The 18,310-nt window shown below is 41.5% G+C and overlaps 1 protein-coding gene across 6 annotated transcripts in view; it reads left to right on the top strand.

Moving 5' to 3' along the window:
- The first annotated feature begins 2,683 nt into the window (after positions 1 to 2,683).
- The window catches only part of ENAH (ENAH actin regulator), a 98,924-nt gene continuing 83,297 nt past the window's right edge, over positions 2,684 to 18,310 (top strand). For all 6 annotated transcript variants that reach the window (XM_074863834.1, XM_074863833.1, XM_074863832.1 and 3 more), the window contains exon 1: positions 2,684 to 3,040. In XM_074863834.1, the coding sequence (XP_074719935.1) occupies positions 3,036 to 3,040 (5 nt within the window). In that variant the 5' untranslated portion in view covers positions 2,684 to 3,035. The remainder of the gene's footprint in view (positions 3,041 to 18,310) is intronic.

Below are 18,310 nucleotides of genomic sequence, written 5' to 3'. Positions count from 1 at the left end.
CCCATGCTGTGTTGCTGGAGGATCCCGTCAGCGAGAAAGATAACGGCAGAATCGCACAAAGTGACTTGGACACATTGAACGATTACAGCTTGAGAACACGTGGGCCCGCTACAAGAGATTACAGATTTCTCAATGCATAATTCAGTATCATAAACATGTACACGACACTAACTCATTCTTCTGCTAGACTACTTTAATTTCTTGACAATAACATTGCTAAATTGACCTGGAAAGAAAAAGGCACTCAACATTTATAATTGATTTCTGTCCTATATCATTTTGGCTCCCCTCCTTCTCATGTAACTGCTAGTATGAGTTACTGCAGATTTAGTATTTTGTTACAGATTAATTCAATGGGATTTTTGACTAAGCTAGCGTCCAGAATGACTTTGCACTTGGTGACATCTGCGATGCCAGCATGCAAAATGATTCTTCTGGCATTTTTACAAATTCTATTGTACCACAGAGTATGTCTTGAGAAATCCAGCTATGGCCATATCTGATTTGGCTAAGAACACCAAGTAATATAACACAAATAACGATAATAGCTATTTTGCAGAAGTAACAGCTTCTGGCTATTTTCATTGCCTCTCAGGCAGACTTGTAGCCCAGGCATACTTGCAGTGGTTTTTATATACCTGTCTCAGTCAAACTTCTTTTAGATTTGACTAATATGACCAAACAGCTCTATTAGAACAGTCACATTATGATCCTGATTTTTTCTGGTATAGAACAACTGGGATCTCAGAACAAAATCCTCCTTCTTCCAACTGTCTGCCATTCGTTCTACTGATGTATCTGCTGAAGCCCATTAGATATATATCTTAGATATATCTATATAGATACATAGATATATCAGTTAGACATAAATCTTAACATTTATACTTGGCTGTCTTCAAGATACTTTTCACTGTCAGAATGGCTTTCTTTTCAGATCTTTTATCTGGAGGATGTTCTGGTGATAGGAAGCCCAGATCTTAGAAAATTCATGATTCCTTAAGAATTGAGGTCCACTGTCAGTCAGTCATTATAGTCCTCAGTATTTGCTAGAAGCAATTACAGTAAATTTATTTACCAGATTCAATTGTGTCCCCTTTTTCAGACTGCGTTTACGTTGTTGTCAAAGGTACCCACTTAATTCTTAAGAGTATGATGCTGCTTTTCTTCTGATTACTCATCTGCATTTTGTGATTCACCTCTACTGCAACATTTTCATTGACATCATCCCTATGCCAGTAAAAACATGTTAATTTTCTTGCTAAACTGTTATTCATTAGCTTCAGTTTCAGAGCCTGTCCTTTTTCCTGAATTAGTATTTTCTAACAATTGACCATTTTTTTCATTGACTAGCTCCTCTCTTACTGCGCTACTGACACCATTGACAGTGGATGACCCTGCCTCAGATACCATACTGAAAAGGTTGTATGCATAGTGTCAGATCACTGAGATTCCTGGTAAAAAATCTTTAACGTGTGAAACCTAGATCAGAACTATATAAAGAAGATATATATATATTTCTAAAATTCTTTACCTTTTTGTATTTAAAAGTCTAGAAATTTATAAAGAAGATATATATGTATACCTTTATTTCTCATGTACAATACATTTTGAATAACTAAACCCTAGAAAACACTGGTATCTGTTAGGGAAAATTGAAATCAGACATGCAAAAGCACAAAGATGCCTTAACGTTGTTGGAAATTGCAAAGATACTTGCTTATCGCTTCCGTTAACGGAGATGAGAGAGACTGGGTATTCGGTGCTTGGCGGTAACAAGCTGAACATGAGCTGGGTTAAAGTTACGCATACCGTGTGCTGGGAGTACGAACAGCAAAACGTAAATCTGTACGTAGCACAGACGCGGGGCTATCGAAAGATGTAAAGCTGAAGTAACGGACATTCCTGTATTCCTGACAATGCCTCTTAGGCCACACGCTGCCGAGGGCACCGGGGGGCAACGGAAGAGCCGCAGACCCCCGGAGCCATTGACCTGCCCGCTCAGGCGGCGGGCTGCGAGGGTTACGCCTTCCGCCCTGCTCACAGACGTGACCGCTACTCCGGGTGCCGGTTACCGGGGCGGCCGGGCGCCGGTGCAGAGGGGCCGGGGTGGGTTTGCTGATGGCGGGCTGCACAGGGCGCCCCGCCGAGCCCCAAGCCCCGGGACGCGGCTCTCCGGCAGCCCCGCCCGCCCCGGGGCGGCTCCCGGGCGCCGGGTCACGGCACGGGCCCTGCCGCCGGCGCTCCCGGCGGGGCCCCCCGGGGCGGGCCCGGGCCCGCTCCCCCCCGGCCCGAGGGGCGGCCCGGGCGCGGGGTCTCGGCGCAGTGCCCGGCCCCGCAGGACAATGGCACACGGGCCCGCTGGGGAAGGCGCTGCTGCGGGCGACCGCTTCTCCCGAGGGCGGGCGGAGGAGCGCCTCCCGGGGAGCCGCCGCCTCACCTGAAGGCAGGCAGGCAGGCAGGCGGGCGGGCGGGCGGGCGGGCGGGCGGGCGGGCGGGCGGACGGACGGACGGGCGGAGGGACAGACCGCCCACCCCCGCGCGCGGCCGCCGAGCCCCATTCACCCGCCCGGGGGGCCGCGCGCGGCGGTGGGCGCGGCCTCCGCGGCCCGCCCCTTCCTCCCGCCCCCCCGCCGCGTCCCCTGCGCGCCGCCGCCGCGCCCCCCGCCCGCCGCCGCTCCCTCAGCCCCGCCGGTGCCGCCGGCCTCCCCCGCGCTCCCCCCGCCCGCCCATTCTCCTCCTCCTCCTCCTCCTCCTCCCCCCCCGCCCTTCCCGCGCGTTGGTTCGCTCCTCCCCGCCCCTTTCCCCCACCTCCCTGGTCCCCTCCACCCCCCGGCTCCCCGCGGTGGTCTGGCCCGGCCCGGCGGCGGAGGGAGCGGCGGAGACGGGCGGGGAGGCGCTGGCGGCCGGGGGTCTCGCTGCCCGTTGACGCGCCGGCCCCTGCGGAGCGGCGAGGAGCGGAGCGGGGCGGGGCGGGGCGGGGGAGAGAGCGGAGCGAGCGAGGGAGCGGGAGCGGCTCCCCGACCCCGGGCAGCACCATGAGGTGAGGGGCCGGCCCCGGAGCGGGCGGGCCGGCGGCGGGAGGGGAGGGCGGCGGTTCCGTGCCCCCCGCCTCTAACGGTCCGCAGCCGTGAGGGGGGGGGGTGTCCGCTCGGCCGGCGGCGGGGGAGGGGGCCGGGCCGAGGGGAGCCCCGCGGTGGGGGAGGGGCCCATTGTTAGTAGCGGGTGGGGGAGGGGCGGCCCCGCCGTCCCCCGTCCCCCGCGGCGGCGAAGTTGCGCTTGGGGGGCAGCGGCGGGGTCCGGGCCGGGCGGGGGGGCGGGGGGCCCCGCTCCGGCGCCTCCCCCGGGCTGGTCGTGGCGGTGCGCGCCGGCACGGCGTGAGCCTCGGTCGCCCGTCTCCTTTCTTTCTCTCCCGGTGTTGGTTTTTTTTTTTTTTTTTCTCTTCCTTCCCCTCCGCCTTCCCCGGCGCGTGTTGCATTGCAGCAGCAGCTGGGCTTTTCCCTGTGTAATCAATAAAGAGGCGTCGAGGGGCGGGGGGGGGAATCCCCCTCTCGGCAGCCGGGAAAGTGTCGCGTTTGGAGGTTTCGGATGTAAACACAGAGGTGGACGCGGCGGGGGACCAGGGAGGGAGGGAGGGAGGGAGGGAGGTGGGTGCCCGCCCGCCCGCCTTCCCGCCGGGGACTCCCGCTCCCCGCCGGCTCATTCATTTGAAGGCGATTTTCTGTCTCCCTGCCCGCCCCCCCCCCCCCCCCCCCCTCAGTGCCTGTTCTGTTTCCATAATCTTCTTTCTGGATTGGTGCAGGACCCGGTGAGAAATGCGGCTCGATAGCCCGAGCGCTGCTCTGTCTGTTCGGGGACGTTGTGCTCCCTGTAGGCCTGTCCCTCAGTTAAACAGCTGGGGAACCGAGTTATTATTCCCCCCCCCCCCCCCCCGCCCCCCGGAAGATATTGTCTGCCTTGCAGTTGGATTTGAACCTTCTTTGTCTTAAAGATGACCGTAAGTCGTGAAGTCCTTTGCAATACAGCTTGGCAAGATTTGTATGATGAAAATCAGTAAATTCCTCTACTGCATAAAAGTGACGAGCCGTTAGAATTTTCTGATTGTATGACAGTAAAATCCTAATTATATCTTTTGAACTTTACGGGTTACCCCCCCGCCTGGTGTGTGTGCACCTTCAATGGAAAGGGTAGCATTGCAGTGGGAAGCATGAGAACCATCTCCCTGCTGTTTTGTTTAGAATTGTGTTCCTGTATTTCCCTCTAGTTTTCTTTGTTAACCGTAGGTATCTACATCCTACGTTATTTTAAGCTTTGTTTTGTCTTATGATAATTTATTTTCACTTATTCAAGTTGCTCATGTAGAAGTCAGATACCCTGCAAATAAAAAGTTACAACTTAGAAAACTTACAGTTCGTATCCAGATCCTTTAAACAGAGGTGGGGTTTTTTATTGTCTTGACAGTCTTTAACACAAAGAGTGCTGTTAATCTAGCAAGCGCTGGCATAAATATTCTGAGAAGCCCTGTGTAAATTCAGGGGTTTTTTTTAATTGTGCGGGTGATGCTGAGTGAAGTAAGCTATACCAGCAAGACTGCTCTTTCGCTGATGTATGTGTGCTAGGACTTATGCCAGCTTGGAGGGAGCACAAATATTTCTCTTAACCAGCATAACAGGAAAGCGTCTAGGTTGAACCTACCCTTAGGTTGCTTATTTAGATGTTTGAATAGTTGACTTGAAGCAGTCAGTAATATAGGCAAATGAATATATTGTAGATCTGAACCTTTCTACCCGCTCGTGAGCACAGAGCGTTAAGCTGGTAAGAGGGAAATATACTTGCACGTTGGATGGTCGTTCTGCGTGGTCATCGGGTATTTCAAAGAAATCTGACTTCAAGAACACTTGGTTCCAAGCCGTTTGAACAAAGAAGCAAACTGTACCAATTAAACTGCACAGGCTAAGAAAATGATGTGGTTAAAGAAGTATTTTCTCTCTATAGAGGCACTATTAAATTGACTCAGTTTTGTTTAATTGGTCCGACTCCAGTACAATGGCAAGCTTTCACTGCACGCTCTCGCTTTGGACTTGTTTAGACTACGATTGACGGTATATTTCTGAAACGTGTTTAAACAGTATCTTCACGCTGTATTTTGTTCAGGCAATGTCTTTTAGTGTGTATTTGCTGGTCAAGGCAAGTTGTGATGTGGGAGGAGTGACAAGGTGAACGGGACAAATGACCAGTGTTTCATATGTAGCTCCTCTATTTGCAGGTTAAATCGTAGCAGTTAATACTAAAAACACACTTTTGACATGAGATTGATGATTGATGGGAATGCGTAAACTGCATTCTGCCATTGCTGTTCTGCAGGTAAGCGTGCAGTTGGCGCTCCAAAGAATACAAAAAGAAATAAATACTCAAGCAATTCTGAGATGAGCTGAGGAGAAAAAAAAAAAAGCCTTCTGTTTCTATTCTGTCCTTTGGCACATACATGTGCGAGAGCCTATTCTTCAACCATCATGAGCCTGAACTAATTCTGATAATTTTGTGTTACGATCTTGCATCTTGTCTGGGTGGTTATCTGGTTGGTTACCAAAGAGCAAACTGGTTTTCCGTATGTCAAGTAAAACCTAGCATCATTGTGAAGAGCATCTTCATATTATAAAATAATCAGCAATTCAGTAAGACACAAACATCAGTGGTACACAAGAATTAATTCTTGCAGAACCCTTGTATTTGAATTAAAATTATATGCTATTTGAGTAGCATCTGTTAGGGGTTTTAGGTTGCTGATGAACTTTGAATATTAAATATCCCAGTTAAACAGTCTAGCCTAAGTATGAAGTTACTTGGTTCAGGAGGCAGCTTGAATAGGGCTTGTGTGTGTGTATCTGCCCCGCTTTAGGTAAACAGCTGATTCCCATGAACACCTGTTGCTCTTATTGTGTTGTGGTTAGCTGACTAAGTACTCTTCTTAATATAGTTTCCTGAATGCACTTACTTCATAATAGGTATCCAGGAATAGGCATATTCAATGAGGTTTCCATTTACCAGCTGACTGGAATGGGGAGGGGGGGGAGGTAGGTGAGATCTAGGTAACAGCACAATTTGGTGCCCTGGTTCTAGTGATAGCATAACTTCCAATCATACAAGAACAACATGTGTGAACAGACTTTTATTGAAGCATGTGTTGAAATCTGTATTACAGAAGCTGATAAACATAACTACCTCTAGAGCTGGGATTCTATGGTGAAGGTTAACTGAACTATCTTAAATTTTTATTTTTTTGTTATCTAGCTCATTTTGTATGCTAACTCCAATAAAAATAAATGAGCTTTCCAAGATACTGACTTTTTAAAAATCAAACTGTACAACCTTCCCTTGGGATTACTACATCCATTTCTTTGTGTGGGAAAGAATTGTTTTTCATTAGTGTGCTAGTCAGAACGCCGACTGCTTAGTCTGGTTTCATTACCCAAGTTGCAGGAACTGGGAAAGAAGCAGTATTTTTTAGAATTTTAAATTCTAGTATTTCTAGAGCCCAGAATATTCATTTGTGTTTACAGTAGGTTACTATGCATGTCATATGTGTGAATTTCATTCTGTACTTAGATAGGGCAGGCAGCTAAATTATAGATTTTTGCCTTTTTAGAAAATCATGTCATATCCTCACTTGTGTTTTCCAAGGTAAAAAGTAGTTATATTTGTGGTCTCTAAACCATATTAAAATTTCTACTTACTTACATTCTGCAGCTTTTCTGCTCAAGTATGTTGCTTTAGAATGAAATTCATGTTATAATTTAAAAGTCAATGTATTTTGTGCCTGGGTTAGTAAACCTTCATTATATTTTAAATGTTGTACTAAGAAATCCAATACCATACTCACTGTTTTTTTTACATCTTTAATACGTGAGTGAAAGCTCGCAGCAGAAGTAACAAAACATGTACCTTCATTAGGACTAGGAATTCTTGAAGGAACCCACACACGTTTCCTAGGGTTTCCAGAAAAGTGGGAACAGGAGAATTGTATTATTAGTGACAGTAGTATAGTTCAGTCTACTGCGATAACTGCAGTTATTTAAGGTAGTAAAATACCAGAGTAGCAAAGCCATTAATTTCAATGGTGTCATTAAGTTATTGTGTACATCAATATGTAGGGTAACACTTTGGAATTGTGGCTTTACTTTAGTTTTAATACATGCACAAATAGTGTATTTGAAGTAGAAAGCTTAATTTAGTTGAGAAATATTTGACAAAATGTTGGAAGTGCAAGCAGGCAGTTAAATTAGACTGGATACGCATAACTGCAACCAATAAAGTTCCTAAAATTGCTCATATCTCAAGAGTAAAATTGGTGGTGTAGGCAGGTGGTGGTTTTTTTTTTTTTTCAGGTGGATACAAGAATTCAGGTTACTTTCCTTGTTCTTAAGTAAACTAACAGATGGACTGAGTCATCTGTCTGATAGAAGTGCAGTCTTTAGCTAGCACTTTATTTGTGACAGTTGCAAGTAATTTTTGGACAGGTTGTTTCTGCCCACCTGATATGGAATCTGACAGCTGTTTTACCCTTAAGGTCTCTGGATAGTTTAGTGAATTATTTTGATAGTAAAAGTATAAGTCTTTAAAAGATTACTGTGTGAATGGAGGGTGCGGGAATCGGAATACAGTTTTTTAGAAAAAGCTATTTATGACCATCTTAGCAATTATGTTGTCAGCCTCTAAAAATTAGAAACAGTCTGGGAGTGTGTATAATTCAGGAATGCTCTCTGGAAGGGTATGTACGAGTTTTTTCTTGACTCTGATTCAGGACTTCATGTTGTTTGTTGTTGGAGGTCAGAAAACAAGACTGAGTTAGTGTCCTACTTCAGACCACTGTAGCATAAAAGCCTTTTTTCTACACTTCCATAAAAAGGAGAGGAATTATTCTCCCAGCACCTGTTTCAGCGGATGCTTTGCTAGCACGCTTATACCCCAAGTGACGTATCTCGGTGCTGCCTTAGGCATGTGATTGGAAATACTTCATAATGAGGACTGCTTCTTGCCATGCCAGTGTGTTTCATGCAGAACTGTTACAAAAGTAGGTTACTGAACCGCTGGGTAGAGTCATTTGCTTTCATTACTAGAGAACAAATGTATTTTGTGAAACAGATATTATTCCCTTCACTTTGACCTTTCATCTAGAATTGCTCTTGACAGTTCATGCCTGCTTCCACTCAGCAGTGTAGAAATACATGTGCCAGCTCTCTAAACATCCAGACATGTTTAGGTTTTAAAAGTGCTGTAGTGTTGAGAGAAAGCAGAAGATACGTGCTTTTTATGTTTGATTCAAAAAAACCTGACTTTCAGTAGTAGCTAAAAGTAAATGTAGCAGAGACAGAAGTGACTCAAGCCCTGTTGAACAGCTTCATTATATTTAAGTAATTTTTGATGGTGCCTACCTCACTCCCCGACCTCACCCCTGCCTTTCCTTGCCAGTCCTTGAGAATTGTATAAAACTACCTTGTGGTCTTGGGCTGTTGGCATCTCTCTTGAGATTAATAGGGGAGCAAAGCCACATTTGTATCTGTCAGTATTTAAACCTGCCAGATGAAGAGCGAGTGTTGTGTCCCTACTGTCCCTCCCCTGCCCTAACTTCTCATGTGTTCTCACAAACCTGGAAAAGAATGAGGTTTGTACATAGCTTTTTTTTGTTGAATATCATATAGTATCTTTTTTCCTTTTTTAGAAATGGCTGCACTATCTTATTTTAACTTTCAAGTTTTCTAACTTAAGAAATAAAAACATATCTAAGTAACTGAGTCTGAAGTAGTTTTGCCTTGTTCTAAAATGCTCTGTACCAATACAGGTTTTAGAGAAAAATGTTATTTTGGATACTCCTAATTAATTGTTCTAATAATTGATAAGCCTCTCCCCTGCTATCACTTACTACAAGTCTCCTTCACTGTAGCTGTTTCATGACTAATGTTAAAAAAGTTCCAAAAAAGAATGTAAAAATCATGCTTGCCACCTTTTGACAGTGTTACGCATGTGCTGCTCCTAATGTTATAGTTCTGTAGACACTTACGGGCAGCTTATGGAACTGCTGCCTGGGAGATGATATGACATTTTTCTGGGTTTACTGCCCAAATGCTAGTGACAGCCTGGTGGAGGAAATGGGACTGCTCAGTGTGACGTGAGATGAATTGTCGATCTACTTTGGATTAGTCTTGCCAGTTGAACTGCTAGTAATAAGCACATGTTTGGGGAATCAAGGCAGAAGTTAATGTGAGGAGTTGAAGTAAGGTTCTCTTGCTTTCCGTGAGTAATCTTTAGGCAGGCCACATTAAAAGAAAACACAGTCAATATTCAGGGGGGAAAAAAAAAAAATCTGCCCTTAGTTTCACATATTGAAAATTCTCCAGGTGAAGCTGGCTTTTATAAAGGAACAATAGTAAAAACTATTTCGGTTTAGTCCAAAACTAGTATGCTTCTTTGCCAAGTGTGTAGGTTGGTGTTCTGGGTTTTTTTCATTGTTTTTCCTTTTTGTTTTTTTAAATTACAGTAAAGAAAGGTGCTGACACCCAATGAAGTATGAGGGAGAGAAGTGGAAACTGATTGCACTCCAGAGGGTGACACAGAAATGCTACTTTGCTGTACTGGTGTGCTGCCAGAAATAACTCTTTAAACTCCTAGTTTGCAGCACAAACAAGATTGGAAGGATTTTGTTTCAAATGTTCTCTCATTCTTTTGTTGTTCTTCACAAATTTGAAACTTCTTTTCTGTTTCCTGAATCAGGTTACAAAGTAATCTATACTTATTGCAAATTCCATAAAGAAGGTGAAGTGGGATTGTTGTGTGTTCTGAGTACACTAGCCACCTAGTTTAAAAGAGACAAAGTTTTAAAACTTGGGATTTAGCAGAATAGTGAAAGAACAAGAGTAATCATTGGTACGGCTAAAGTATGCCTTAGTTGCAGTTTTATAGCAACTAGAGAAATATTTTAATTTTCTTTCTAGAGGAAATAAATTTCTATGTATGTGTCATTCTCCTTAAAGCAATTTCCTAAAATATAGTTTAAAAATTTTTTTAGGCCACTGACTGCTGTTTCTTTATTGCACATTACCATACAGTGATACCAGATTTTTAACTGAAATGCTTTGAAGGGCATGTAGTTAAGGGAATGTTTTATTGTGGTCTCATCTGGCTACTGGTAAATGCTTTTATGTTTCAGTTGTATAGACCAGTATACATCTTTATATGTGATCAAACCATGACATTGCTGCAACTCTCTATTTTTTGGAGACTTCCATTGAAGTTGCATTTTTTTTCTTATTGTATGGGATTGAAAATGCAAATACTAAATGGGAAGATGATTAGGATTCTGTTGTAGTTCATGTATTTCCAACGAAACTGTCAATACTGCTGTATTAGTGGTATTTTTACTGGCATTGGTGGAAAGAGGCGGTTGGTATTTTTAGGTTCCATTCAGCTTTCTGGTTGGCTTTGCAAATCTGACTTAAGCATATGCCCTGAGTAAATTTGGGTCTTGAACCTGGTAGTGTTGCTGCTTAAAATCACTGGCACTTGAGACAGCTTTTGTTAAATAGAAATGTTTTTCAGGTACCAAGCTTCCAACTCTAGGCTAGCAAGAATTTTTCTTTTCTAGCTACTGAGATGTTCATGTCAATAATGTGTTACAGTGAACAATATACACTGCTACTTGTTTTGAAAGCCTGTTTTCCCTGTATATTTTCCTGTTCTATAAAAACATATTTTCCCTTCTTTGCTTTCTTTTAAAAGCTTGGAGTTTTTTTATAAACAGTGCATAGTGATGTGTACACCTTTTATTTCGTATCCTGTGTTGAACTCTTGTTGATATTTGAGGAAAGTATATGATCCTTTTGGCAAACCTTAGTCCACTAAACAATGCTGACTGTTCCGTAAAAGTACTCAGTCTTAGTTAGTGGAACAGATTTTTTTTTTTCTTTAACTTAAAATTGAACACAGTGAAACTTTACTAGAAAAACTTGTACTGTGTTTTTGAACACATTTACAAAGCCCATTTTTAGAAAACTGCAATTGTCTACTGTGGATTAAGTTAAATAGACTTTACAACTTCAGAATAAACATTGTTATCTATTGTCTGAAATAGATGGTGTGGCCAGACTGACAAAACAGTGAAACCTAATCCAAATTAACCTAATTATGGCAGAGATAGTAAATCAAAGTAGTGAATGACAGCATTCTTATGAAAATGATCAGTGCTGAAGCTCAGCATTTCTATATGTACGTCTAATCACTGAACATATTCCTTAAAAGCAGGTATAGTTTAGTTGTAGTTATGTACTACTCTAGAAAAAAAATACTGATTTTTTTTTTTTTTTTTTAAATTACATTTAGAGGTACTTTTTTTTCCTGGTTCAGAATACTCCTGCTTTGATAGAAGTCTCTGAGTGTAGTCAGAACTCAAGGAGCTACTATTATAATTTAATTTATTGAATCACTTTGGTGTGAGTAGAACAGGAGGATGGCACAGGAAGTAGCTGGTACTTTGTATCTCCATTTGGTGTGTCTATGTATATGAAATAAACATATTTTGAACACAGTAGCCTTCCTAGTCAGATATGAACCATCTGGTCTGAAACTGGGTATGCATAGAGTAGTCACTCTATATAGTAGTCGCTACTTTTCTCTTGGTCAGCGGTTTGAGGGGTGAGTGAAGACATGAAAGACCTACCCAGTTTAATGTTCTGAGCAAGAGAAGGCTGAGAAGATAGGTGCATCTTAAAAGGTAGCAGGGAATCCATGTCTAATCATGAGTAGAAGGAAGAGCAGATGAATGGCTAGAGCACTTGAGTAGTAAGTTGTTGCTAATAAACTCAAGCAGAAGGGGTGAATCTGGTACTTCAGCTGCTTCTTCAGCATTACATGTTTTGGAGAGTGATTGAAAATGAGCTTTTGTAGTATTTCAGTGGTCTCATTGGGTTTTTATCTACCAAGTGAAAACACAGTAGTGGGTTTCAGATGAAAATTTTGACTTGAGATAGAGGAAGAAGATCCAAGTATCAAATACATAAAATAAGTAAATTAAGAAAATCTTGTACCCTGAAGATCTTGTGCTGTAATCTCAAGGATTGTGATTGTACCATTGTTCTAGTTTCCACAATATGGTGTGATGAGTCTCGTAGCCTTTAGTTTAGTGATCAGCTCAGTTAACTGCGTCATATATTAATTATTCTCAAAATTATTACCGCTGAACTTCACAACTTAGTTATAAGGTCAGATGTAAGGTGTAGAAATCTGGACTTCTGGGTTCAGGGACTTCATTTTGTATTTTGGCAATATCTTTGAGTAGTCTTTTCATAAAGTTTGGAAGAATAGCGCATCTCAGGCTTCTTGGTTTGGCAGCCAAAGGGTATTCCTGTATATCTTTTATTTGCTGTACATTTCTTATTTGCTGATAAAGCAGTTCTATGTTCCTGTAATTGTCACTGTTTCCAACAGTAGCTAAATCCACGAATGGATGGAAGTAAGATAAACACAAAGGTTGCCTTGCAGGTTGTGAATACTGTTGCTGTAGCTGTGTTGCTCTAAGGATATAAACAAGACAAAGGTTTTATAAAGAGAGGCAATATCTTTTATTAGATCAACTGCTGCAGTGGTGGGGAACAGGACACGAGCAAGCTTTCAGACATTCAAGTGCTGAGTTTCTGAGAAAGTTATTCAATTCTTTGGAGACACCATGTGGAGATTTTGTACTGTGTGGATTGTTGCAGTCACGTTGCAGATACAGGTAAATGTTGCTGTGTGTTTTATTTTTTATAGGTAGCTCATAGTTTCGATGTCTGACCTAGTAGCAATATTTGCTATAATTCTTATATCAAGGAATAAGGAATCAGGTGCTTGTAAGCAGGTAAGCATCCGCAGAATACTATTTAAAATTGCCATTTGTTTTTGCATTGCTCTGCAAAGATGTCTGCATAAAGGAAGTGGAGAGTGCATTGCAGAGAAAAATGTCAAAAAGTAAAACTGAAAATACTTTTCAAATGTTACTGTTCCCATGTAAAGTGTGGAAGGTGTATTTTCCTTTGAGGCATCAGACTACTGGGAATTACTGGAAAAAAAGCTGCTTGGAGTGCCTTGTTTGAGGAGCCCATCTGTGTTATTTTTGTGGGGACGTGGTCTTGGTCACGAGTGTGACTTGGGTATAGTAAAGCTGTAAGATGCAGATGAAAGTGGATTGCACTGCAAGGATTGCATCTTTAGACATGACTAATGCTTAATAATACTTAATAGTAGGATTTTATTTTTGCCCTGTTGAAGTCCCTAGTTAGTCATCGCAGGATGGAAGAGTGTACAGTTAAGCCAGTTCTGAATACTCTGAATATCTTGCCTTCAGTTCACGTGTATCCTTTTCTTAGGGCAGATGGATGCAAGACAAGCAACCTCTCCCCTTGCACTCCTCCCTGCCCCAACAGTAAAAAGAAAACACTCTTCCAGATAATGTACTGTTAACCTCTGTGTGCTGCTTGCGTATGAAGGTGTTCACTTGTTTAGGATTCCCAGTATTTGATGCACAATCTTCACCTACCATCAGGTATCTGATTTCTATCTGGTGCGTTTTGTGGCTCGCTAGTTGTGAGTAAAGAGGGAGAGAAGTGACTGTATGGTATGAGAAATCCTTAGCTGTTTTGAATTGGGAGGTGTTTGTCCCCATCCCTGGAGGTGTTTAAGAGTCGGGTCGACATAGCGCTTAGGGATACGGCGTAGTTGGGAACTGTCAGTGCTAGGTTAACAGTTGGACTAGATGATCTTCAAGGTCCTTTCCAACCTAGATGATTCTGTGATTCTGTAAGCTTGTTATCTAGGCCATGTATAGTAAGGCCTTCATAACTGTTTTCTTTTACTTCTTCTTTTAAGTAAATTGCACATATTTTGTAAGTGATTTTAGGATGAAGACTAAGCTGTTGGTGTAACTCGTAGGAATGTGTTCAGGTTTGGTGATTTATATAGTGGCAGTCTGAGTATTCAACATCCATATATTTGAAATCTTGCATTTTTTCCTTCTGAATTCAGCTGAGCTCCCTGTCTTCAAGTATGTCTGCAGTTGGGGTGGGTCTCACCCCAAAGCTCAGCCATTAGATATTTTTGTTGTAACTCTCAGGGAGCTTACCATGGCCTTGTCTGGGAATGGGGAGGGTGTGTTTTTTTTTTTTTTAAAAAAAATCACAATAAAACCAAAACCTAAAAAAATGAGAGAGGAATCTCCCCAATTTGGTGTTGCGTATTTCTGTATAACTTATAATGAACGTGTCGATCTATCAATTTCTCAACCAGTTGAGTGACCATAATTTTCCTATCCTTCGAGGAAGGGGCAAGGATTTTTATGCAATTCATACTGTTCTACACAAAACTTTCCTATGAAGAGGAACATAGTTTAGATGTCCACACATAGTTTAACTTCAGAATTCATAACAGATCTTAAATTTGAAGTAGTTAGGGTTGATGCTCGTTTTTGTTTTGTAAAACAAACCAGTCCCCCAAACACACACACACACCCCACAAAGCAAAACTATTTGGAAACAAAGCCATAGGCTTTTCTTCTAGAATTGGAGAGCTTTAATTTTTTTGTATAGTATGACAAAAATCTGGTATAAAATGACAAAAGTGTTCCACACTTAAGAATGGAAATTTTCTGCATCTAAGAACTTTTTCTTGGACATTGCTATAGAATTAAAACGTTGCTGGCCATATGCACTGTAGCAATGAATTTTCTCTGAGCAGCACCATACCCTACGACCATTAAAATGTACAGAATCATTTTAATGTAAGCTGGAGTAAGTGTTTGGTTAGGTTGGTGACAAGGGCAATGTTTATGCCATGGATGTTCTGTCTCAGGAAGACTGGGGTTAATTGTAGCTTGGCAAGTAAAAAAAAAAAAAGTTCCATATTGTTTTTCTGCAGTAGATTCCTGTTGCTATGCAACAAACAGAATGTCACTTAGTACAGGATATATTAAATTTGTATTCCCGGCACATATCTCTGCACGTTCATTTTATACTTTAACAGGAGGGTATGGTTCTGACTTCCTGTAGGACTGTAGTATGAAGTATATATTTGAGTTTCTATTCTGGTGCTTGCTGTAGCTGTGGTGACGTCAGTGTACTTGCAGAGCCTTTCTTTGTTTTCAGAGGGATGGGACACCTGTGCAACACAAGCAGGCTTCCAACCAGACAAAAAGGGGTGGTGGTTATCTTCCCCGAGGTGGGATGGTATTGCCAAGCAACATGTTAAGACTTCAAAAAGGAGAAATTTCTTGTATGGAAAAAATATTAGGCTAAGAATTCTGAAAACCTTTAAATGTGATGCAGAGAAAGTTAATGCAGATGGCACTATGTGAATCTTTAAACCAAAAGATCCAGTTGATTTTTTAATGAATAGAATTCACTTTGATATTTGAACATGTTGATACTGCCCCTCCCTATCTCCCTGCTCCCTTCCCTGTGCTAAAACTAACCAATCTCAGCATCTAAACTCTACATTCGTTCTACATGGATTCTGGAATAAATGTTTAGGGCGTGTTTGGGAAAATTACCTTCTATGGCTCTGGAAGCAGTAATTAAGTAATGGACAAATGACAACATCTGGTAAGGCATTATTTTATAATCTAGTTAGACTTCCGTAGCGGAAAAGAAGGCAAAAATATTTGAAAGCTAGAAAGATGTTAATTTGATCTTTGCTTTAAAGGCTGTCATGAGATATAGATGACTGAAATATAGAAACTTGAAAGCTGTGGATTTTTAATACTGTGCTTTTAAGAGTAAAATGCATGCATTGTCTTACATGCTATGATGTTTATCCTATATAATAATCTGTCTTATTTTAAGCAGTTCTCTGAATTTTGTTGTGGATTTTGAAAGCCAATTTACAAAATGTAAGCTGAAACTAAGTTAGATGCTAAAACTAGCAGGTCAAATACTATCACTTTTTCTGGTCTAAGAACTGAAATATGCCATTGGCTAGCATCTCTTTAAATTGTCAGTCTGAAGCAGATTTGCAAGTGGCTTGTTTTTTTTAATGTTACTGTAAATTTACTTACATGTGGCTTCTTAATGAAGCACAAGTCAAAAGGAAGAGTCAGAATGAAGTTTCAAAAGATTCAAACTATCTCTCAGTACTGTTCTCTTGCTCATTTTGCCAAGGGGTGCCTCTAATATATAAAGCATCATTAATGGAGCAAGCAGCCTTTAATAATACCATTTTCTTTCTCGTAGTCTGCTGCTTAATTCAGAGCTCAAATGCCAGAGCATTGCATGCCTGTTCTCAAGCAGACCCAATAAAAACGGTTTCTCTGTGTACACAAAGAGAACCTAATGCAACCTAAAAAAATTCTTGTGGCATTCTATATTTGGTGAGATCAAACCTGAGCTCTGTTACAGCGAAATGACTTAAAGACATGGATAGGGGATGCTTGGGGGCTTTTTGCTTTCTGTTTTGGGAAGATGAATCTTTGCTTCTGTTGCAGAACTGTTTGGCGAGAATGAGAGTACTGCCTGTGGCTTTCAGTGCTATGGTGACTTGCTTTAATGGTATCTCTTGGCACAGGAAACAGGGATTTGTAAAACTGCCTCCTCTTCCTGAGGAGGGGGGCAGAACGTAATGTAATTGTGGAGCTAATGGTTTTATCTGTAACTTTAATGAAATGAACTTATTTTAATGTGTAGAATGAAGGAGTTCTAGAATATGCACAGGAAATTGGGAAACTTGAGATGTAAGTTTTAAGTAGTGTGTTGGTAGGCTACTTAGGTAAATCTTAAAGTGGAAAATGGATGTTGTAGGACAAAGAGCTTTAAGTAGTTAAATGCTTTAAAATACTAATCAATTTATTTTTATCTTCAGGTATCTAAACTACCCCTCCACTTTTATCTAATTGGACCCTAAATCCAACTGTAATGTTGCAGGAGTAGTCTCTTAATTTCTGTTATGTAGCCCACCCTCTCCTTTTTCCTCCAAGTCTGGTACCAGCTATGATTTTGCTGACGGCATCCAGGGCTAAGGAAAATCTCCACAGAAATTTTCGAAGTATAACTTTGGGATGCAGAGGCAAATGATTGAAAGCAAAAATTAACGTCTACGAACAAACACTGTTTAAAATATTTTTTTTCCTTTTCTTCCCTCCAATCTTTCTTCCTTTTATTTTTTTTACTTTGAGTGATTTGTACTGTTGTGCTTTATAGTATAATGGAGCAGCAATCGGAAATGAGCAAAAAAATGCAGCAGGTAAAGCAACAATTCATTTGCTTGTTAATGGTTGCCAGATTAAAGTAATCAATGTATGGATAGTATATACTATCTCGATATCTCGATTTTTTTTTTTTTTGAAGCTCAGGTGTTATGCTGCTATAAATAGGGCTATTACAAAACAGTCAGCTTTTCATATCCATCATCTTCCCCCAAAATTGAAATTAAATTGGGGCAAGTCCTGTAGATTTGATACAAGTAGACCAAAGTTCTGTTTGGCTGTTGAAAAGGAATGAATACATTTTTTTATGTATGTGCGCTTGGTCATACTAGTCTACCAGCTCTTGGTCATTAATTAATATCTGTGTATGCATACACAATATGCAGAATTATGTAAAAAAGGATGTGAATGATTATATGCTATTTTTCCTCCCCTACAGCAGAGACTAGATTCTGGTTTGCAGAAAGAATTAGGTTGTGGTTTGAAGGCTGCTTTTTTTTGGTTTTAGGTTGTTTTTCTCTGTTGCAGAGGTTGGAAAGTCTAATGAATGAGGTAGGGAGCTGCTGAAGAGAAGATGATTTCATGGTCTCAGCTAAGTGTTTTCCACAAGAACTGACTGCTTTTTATTTTTCAAAGAGCTTCTGTCCTTTGGTGCTGGTTGATCCAGAGTTGTCGGGGATCTTCCTTAGCTATGTCCTGACTTGCTTTCTTATTGACTAACTTAAGACTCTGGGCCTGATCTGTCAAAACATTGTATTTTTCAGCATGTACTTTTAATCCTTCAGAGCATAGAGAACATTATATGGACACTGAAGACAAAGGGCCCTAGATCATCTTGGATTAAATGATCATCAGAAGACTTGGTACTTGTGCTTCAGCTCTCCAATGGAGCAAACAACTTCCCATTTGTTTCTCCTTTAATTTCCAGTTTTTGCTAATTTCTTAAGAAAAGTATGTTCAGGTTTGAAGCTCTCAAATGCTGTATTTTATGACACTGTGCTTAAACCACAAATAACTTCTGAATTTGGTATTCAGAACAAATTTTGATTAAAGTGCAAAGAATGTCACTTCACAGTGAATAATGAAGAAACCTACTAG

The sequence above is a fragment of the Strix uralensis genome, chromosome 3, assembly GCF_047716275.1.
Source record: "Strix uralensis isolate ZFMK-TIS-50842 chromosome 3, bStrUra1, whole genome shotgun sequence".
In the NCBI taxonomy this organism is placed as follows: Eukaryota; Metazoa; Chordata; class Aves; order Strigiformes; family Strigidae; genus Strix; species Strix uralensis.
The sequence above is the reverse complement of the archived record's forward strand: the minus strand, read 5'-3'. Positions and strand labels throughout refer to the sequence as shown.